Source organism: Perkinsus marinus, assembly GCF_000006405.1.
Source record: "Perkinsus marinus ATCC 50983 genomic scaffold scf_1104296929422, whole genome shotgun sequence".
Classification (NCBI taxonomy): domain Eukaryota; phylum Perkinsozoa; order Perkinsida; family Perkinsidae; genus Perkinsus; species Perkinsus marinus.
In genome coordinates, this window is record NW_003216446.1 from 56,431 (window position 1) to 63,183 (window position 6,753).

General features: G+C 47.4%; 2 protein-coding genes across 2 annotated transcripts in view; one reads left to right on the forward strand and one right to left on the reverse strand.

Annotated features, from left to right (window-relative positions):
• Positions 1 to 1,163, forward strand: part of Pmar_PMAR028632 (cathepsin b, putative) — a gene marked incomplete at both ends in the record, with an annotated part of 10,252 nt that extends 9,089 nt beyond the window's left edge. Inside the window, 4 exons of the mRNA XM_002787325.1 lie at positions 148 to 249; positions 344 to 425; positions 816 to 985; positions 1,114 to 1,163. Coding sequence (XP_002787371.1) covers positions 148 to 249; positions 344 to 425; positions 816 to 985; positions 1,114 to 1,163 — 404 coding nt within the window. The remainder of the gene's footprint in view (positions 1 to 147; positions 250 to 343; positions 426 to 815; positions 986 to 1,113) is intronic.
• Positions 1,164 to 4,190: 3,027 nt separating this feature from the next.
• On the reverse strand, positions 4,191 to 4,924 carry Pmar_PMAR028633 (hypothetical protein; the record flags this gene model as incomplete). The annotated part of the gene is made up of 2 exons (XM_002787326.1): positions 4,191 to 4,357; positions 4,453 to 4,924. 2 exons carry the CDS (start codon positions 4,922 to 4,924, stop codon positions 4,191 to 4,193), a joined length of 639 nt encoding a protein of 212 aa, XP_002787372.1.
• Positions 4,925 to 6,753: the final 1,829 nt, after the last annotated feature.

The window sequence follows — 6,753 nt, forward strand, 5'->3', positions numbered from 1 at the left end:
GGCCGCCCTCATGCTACACAACAGCGCATGAGCAAATCGCTCACAGGCTTATGTTAACCTCGCGTCTGATCACGAAGATTCTCACGGTATCATATCGTGAGAGCCTTCGTGATCAGACGCGGTTGATAACTTGATAATTCCTGATAGATGCGCAAGATTTGGGAGTTGTGTCTTTACTCAATGAGGAGGGGTGCTCGACGGAGGAGCTGAGAAGGGAGTTGGCGACTGATGAAGCCGATTTTTCGCCAAGTATGTGGTATCTTATATGTATTGGTATGTGGTATGTGGGATTGTCGGCTGGAAGATACGAATGATGTCGTGATCATGGTCATTTTGTATTCAGTTGCGAATTTGTTTACAAGTCCGGAGACAGACGTGCCTTCCACGGAGGTCATTGAAATGATTATGGAGGAGTTCCCGTGGAAGTGGGAATGCTCGAATGTGTTTTTGCTCGTCCATTTTTGTCTCAGGTTTCTCAGTGACGAGTCGTCTGCAGCGTATGGTTGATCGCCTTTCCGAAGCAACCGAGGAGGTTGATGACCAAAGGGGAATTGAAACTTTCATGTTCCTTTTGGTCATCAATCTCTTTTCGAGTTGAAGAGAGCTCAGGAAGTGAGAGAGGGTGTCATTACATTTAATGATTCAAAATGACTTCCGCATGCGATAGATGTTTATTGATTTCTTTTCACTGTTATACGATTCAAACTTGTACCTTTTACGACTATTTAGAACCACTTAGTCCTATCCGTGATGAAATGTATTATCACGGATAGCATGTTGGTCAGATAAGGTGTTCATATTTTTAACACCACCAGGTCTATATCATTCGATTCTATGGACTCCCACATCGCTATAGGGTCAATGCACGTTGGTCAGATAAGTTTGAAAGCGCTGCGTTTGGAAGATTGTAGAAGCCGAGCTGTTGAGGCGGAAAGAGCTGCCAAGTCCTTGGGACCGTCCGAGACTGGTCTCGATCAAAGAACTGGTAGGAGACACCTTGTGTTATTCCGTGGTAGATTGAATTTTGTGTCAAAAGAAGTGAGGAGACGAATGAAAAGGAGATCAGATACTTTTGCGCATTCATTTATTCGTGATGGTGCTGTTATTCGACAGACGGTGTCCACGAGCTGATCGGTGTTGTCATGATGATGATGTTGTTCTAGTCCTGTCCATTTTGTATCAATGACTTGGGTGTTGACGATTTCAGGATTGGATGGACTCATGATCGTCTTTGATTCTCTGGATAAATGTGCGATATTATCACAGTGATGAAACCGGCTTCAGAGACAATGAAATACGGACAACGACGAGTTAACAAGTGGTCAGGGTTGGTTATTCCCAGCGCGCGAGTTTTTTTCCATTTTTGTCATTCTGTTTTTCGCATGAAAAAAACGGAGCTGAAAGAAATGAAAAAAAACTGAAAAATGCGAAAAAATGCGAGAAAAGACCAAAAAATACTCTAAAGCTGGCCACAAATGGTGAAAAATGTACCGTAATTCTAGAGTCCCCATTTTAACAAGTACACTATTGCTGCTGGTCTTTGTCCGTCTTGCCTCCCTCACCCCCACTTGAAGTAACACTTGTCTCAGTCATAGAGAAATGATTTGGTAGTTATCAAGTAGTATAGCAAGTTGCCATAGGCAACGCTAGACTATATCACATAGAAGCTAAGCAGAGCTTAGGATATCGATCAACAGGGCCAGCGCTGCTAACACTGGCACAAGGGGACAGAGAGAGATGGATAGATGTGTCGACTATTCACGAGATATCGTGTGCACTATAAAGGAAGTAACCGATCATCCGTTTCTTTCACTCCCTTACGAAAGTCGTAATGCACTGACAATTTGGTGTCATGGTAAATTCAAGCGGATGAGATTCTCGCCCAGGCTGGCGGGCCTCCAACGGGTTGTTCCCCCATCGAGCCAATTTAAGCGGATAACACTCCATCGAAGGAAGAGTTATCCGCCAGAATTAAAGATGTTCGAACTGCCTGATTGAAAGCTATGTTTTCGCCTCCAATCGGGTGTTTCTGGCATTATTTTAGTAATCTGATCGCATATTGTTAGTTAGCAGCTAATTCGGGCTAGCAACTGAGAAGGATAGTTACTAGCTAGCTGCTAGCTAGTAACTATCCTTCCCAGTTGCTTGAACTTCTGAATTGTAAACACATCGATATATTTCTTTCTCTCGTCGGATCCTCCAGAATCTCTCCGAGAGCCGGTTTCGACGAAGTACTGGTGGATGAGATGTTCGTTCTTACGTGGCCTCCCCAATGGTGAGTCACCATTGAGGTGAAAGAAAATCTCTCTTTTACCAGATAAATGTTCAGACAGTGTTTGGTCCTACGGCTTCGTACTAGGCAGCCGTAAGACCAAACACTGTCTACGAAGTACTACGAAGTTCGTAGCAAGACGAAGCGTGCTCCGGAGCCGTAAAACGCGTAAAACGTAATGCATCTATACTGCCTTGTATGGAAGAAATTCTGTTAGAACATCCGCTCGTACTTACTATACCTTTATGTTACTCGCTTTAGTCGAGTTCGATCCACAGATGCTGATTCAGCATCTTAGTTGACATTGACTTCTCAGCAGATTTTACTGAGAGGTAAATATCATCTAATGAAGATCATTAGTATACCATTAGTTTCCCATTTTTTTCATTCAATTCAAGCCGTTTATTTCATTCATGAAAAGTATGAGTATTTTTCACGCAATAACCAACCCTGCAAGTGGTTCTGAACTCATGATCAACAGAGTCATCATAAGGTATATGATACGCTAGCCGAACGACAAGAATCACAAGGATCGAGGCCTTAGGACAGACACTTGTGTACAACATTTCTAGCCGTAGAGGCGAATAGAGAGGGTCGGATTCAAATATGACTGATGGGGTTCCCTTCAGCTGAGTCGAGTTTGAGAGCTCCCTCACGGTGGCTGAGAGGTATGTTCTGCCAAGCCTTGCGCTCTTAGATTTTTCCCTGTCTCGGGTAATTGTTGGTAGCAGCTTGCCACGATGCTGTCAGCATCATGCTGATGACATATTCGTGTGAACTTTTGAATAAGTCTACTACTACAGCGTTCCCGGTGCAAGTTTCATATGTGTCTAACTTCCATGTTCATGGTCAACCCGATTGACTCAATCGTGCTTGCGACATGGAGCACGTCACAAAGGAGAGAGTGTCTTTCTAACAATGCTCGTTTCAACTATCGTTGTGGACAGATATGAGCTGAAGTTGTGAATCGAGGGTATAGAACAGTTTTCGATTTTACTAAATTTAGTAACTAAAACCGTTTTGAAGAAGCCGTCACAGCGCGAAGCCTTCAGAGAGACCCTGCGAAGTATTAAAAGAATCAGTGAGGAATGAAAGACTGAGAAAGTCATGAGTTCTCCAGGAGAACTTCTCCTCGAATGTTCTGCAGAGATCAATTGTTGGACTTCAGGAAGAGGATATAGGAAGACAAATCTCTTCCAAAATGGAAAAGGAGAGAAAGGAGGAACCCAATTCCAATAAGTGTATAATGTAAAGGGAATAGGCTCATCTTACAGTAGACTGGAATCCAGTCACTGGATAGCTGAAAGATTCGGAAGAATTAAGAGCATGTGTTGGCTTGTGTTAGTCGCGTTGAATCCTGAAGTGTATCGTCTTTCATTACTTGCCTATCAAACTCGAACGCACTGTATCTTAGCTGAGTCTAGCCCAGTTGTTGTCATGCAGCGAGCGATTGGGTTAGGTGGAATGATAATTCCTAGTCTACACACTTTTCCTGATTAGACCAAAAGCGATACTAATGTGTCTCCCACTGGGAAGAGCGAGACAGTTCGTCGCGAAGAAAAGGTAGGGCATGAATCAGTTGATGTGTCATTATGATCTGCTTGCGGGAAAAGAACTAGTGGAAGACGAATGGCAAAAAGTGCGAGTAATATGTTGTACGTTCTCATCAACGACGAGTCATCATTACCAAGTGTGATCGAGCAAGATTGCAAGAAGTACTAGCAGAGCAAGAGAAACTCAATTAGGCGCCTCCTGAGTCAGCCATGAATTATCACGTTCGAGATTCGAATTGTGCTGCACAATTCGAATGTCGAATTTGATAATTTATCGTCGCAAGCTGCGACGAAGCCCAGCTCCGCGACACTGTCGCGCTCTTCTTCGAAGGGAGGGCGCGCAGCCTCCACGAAAGCGACGAGCGTCAGACTTCCGAGAGGCTTACCAGCTGTGAGCTGGCCGTAGACATGCTTGGTTTGGTACGGAGGTCCTCCGTATTAGCCAAGCTTTGGCTAGTACGGGGCAAGGCAGACCAGAAGATAGTAGCAGCGACCGCATCGCGAGCCTTGGTCTCGAGGAAGTTCCAAGCAGCTGAAACCCACTCGACAATAGAACCGGCCAGCTCGTCGACGCTAGTGCCGCGGGCTGGAGTCTCCAGCCTGGAGAGTAGGAGACGGTGCGGAGACGATAAAGGGTCTGAGAAGCCGTAAAGCCGTAGGCCTTGTCGAAAGCACGCCGGATAGCGTCGGCTGCATCGCGAGGATCATCGGGGGGCTGATAGACGTCAATCAGACGGGTTGCCGGGCCCGTGAGGAAAGCTTTGAGCTTGACGAGGACCGTATCCCACGGCCAAGCACGAACAGCAGCCAAACCTTTAAAGCGACGGCGCCATTCCACCAAACGAATGGAAGAAGGAGAACCAGAAAAACGTTCGAGCTTGAGCGCCTTATCGGTCTCGTCCTTGACGATAGCAGAGGGAGCGGTGGGGTCGTCGCCGGGCGGGTCAGCCGGAGCGGCAAGGAGACCAAAGAGCTCAGTGGTGGCGGCATCAAGCTCGTCTAGAGCATCCGGCGGAGGAAGAAAGCCTGGGGCTCTGGGCGCCATGTGGTCCGCGCCCTCAGCACTTTCCCCGTGAATTGACGAACTTGAGATAGACATCGCTAGATTGGAGAGAGAGATAAATACCATCAAGCTAGCGGAGCCGTGGGTGACGCTCCGCCTGGGCCTAGGCGTCGCGTCTCCAAAGACGTGACAGGCGTCGGTTGCAGTCTGCGCACGCCCACGTGCGCGAGCCTCATAGCGCCGGCTACAGACTAAACCGAAGAGCTTATAAGAGTGCGAGAGGTCTTCAAAGTGCGAACACTTCTCAGCGAATTATTAGGGAAGTGCTAACTCTCGTACAAGCGCTAACATGATGTTAGCAACTCATAGAGATGTTAGGAACATCTACATGAATGAGGAATCTAGGACATTCAGCAAGTCAAATAGGACACTAACTCGGCCAGTGAAGGTCCCTCCGACTCGAGAGTGTTGAATTGGAGAACCGAGGCGCCATTCAACGAAGGCTGGATTTCCAAGTGTGCGCGAGATTGCCAATCAGTCAACGTTCAACGTTGCGATAAGTCTCAAACTAGTAGCCTTATTGTCTTATCTGGAGACTGGCAATCGGGGAATCCATAACCTGCGGATGCGCGAAAGGTTCTATGTGACAGGGACCGCATGGTGTAAAGTTTACACTGTAAACTAGGTTTTACTCGTTGCACACCGATACGGGCTCGGCGCACACCCCCCAGGTCGGGTGGATGTGGTTGAATCGCACCAGGCCAGTGATGCATTGCTGCTCCACATGTGAACAAGGAATTGTTGGGTCAAGTTCCATTGGATGGTCGCACACGTATCTTGCACGCAGTGCACTGCACTGAGTGCAGCGCACTGCGCACAAACGCCCTGCGCTGAGCGCAGTGTGCGTACACAGCGAGTAATACTCACAGTACTTTAAATGGCCGATTCCTCAGCCACTTCATGGCCCCAAAGGACCGATGCAACACTCAGAAGTTGGTTACAGTACTTGGAACGGTGGTTTCTCGGCCACTTCGTTGTCCCACTTGACCGACGCAACACTCAGTTGGTCGCAGTACTTGAAGTGGCCAATTCCTCAGCCACAATCCAGTCCCGCTGGGCCGCGTTCGCCACAGAGAATGTTGGGGATTGACAATGTCTATTTGGCATGAACGAGGCGAAAGTTTCCACTTCTACCCCCGAATGCAAGCCCTAGTCATACCGTAGTGTCTCACGCCGGCTAGAATGGTCGACGTCCTTTCTTGATCATCTCCCAGGCCGGTTGGGCCGGTAGACTACCTATGGTGGACAAATAACGTTTTCTACAAAGGACGTGTGCCGAACTAAGTTATGATAGTTCGTCTGCCAACATCACGCCGGATTCGTGAATTAGCACAGACGTATATGTAGGCATGAACGAGGCGGAAGTTCACACTTCCACTTCCGCTAAAAGCGCCAGTCACCACATAGACTCCTACTTGGAATGGCCGATCTCTCAGCCACTTCCCGGCCCCAATGTGTCGAATCAACAAGTAGACTACCCAACGTAGTCAGCTATACTTCTCCGCAGAGGACGTTAAAGCGCACCAGGCCAGTGTTGCATTGCTGCTCCAAATTTAAATGTTAGGTTAAATTCCATATGATAGTCGCACACGTATCTTGCACGCATGTGCTCGTACGCACGTGCAGATTGTGTGCTCTGCGCGGTGCGTTCCAGATTGCATAATCTCTCGTTCCAGAGGTGATTTCACTGCCGCAACACTCCGCTGAACTTTCAAGTTTAATGATACTCAGTAATAATCTGGGACACCAAGCTTAGGGATAATTTTTGTTCACGCCCGTGCCTTGACCATTTAAAAGAATAAACCACGCCGGGAGAGCGAGGAAACACCTTGACTATTCACGGTTTCCCATAAAAATCTGAGTTT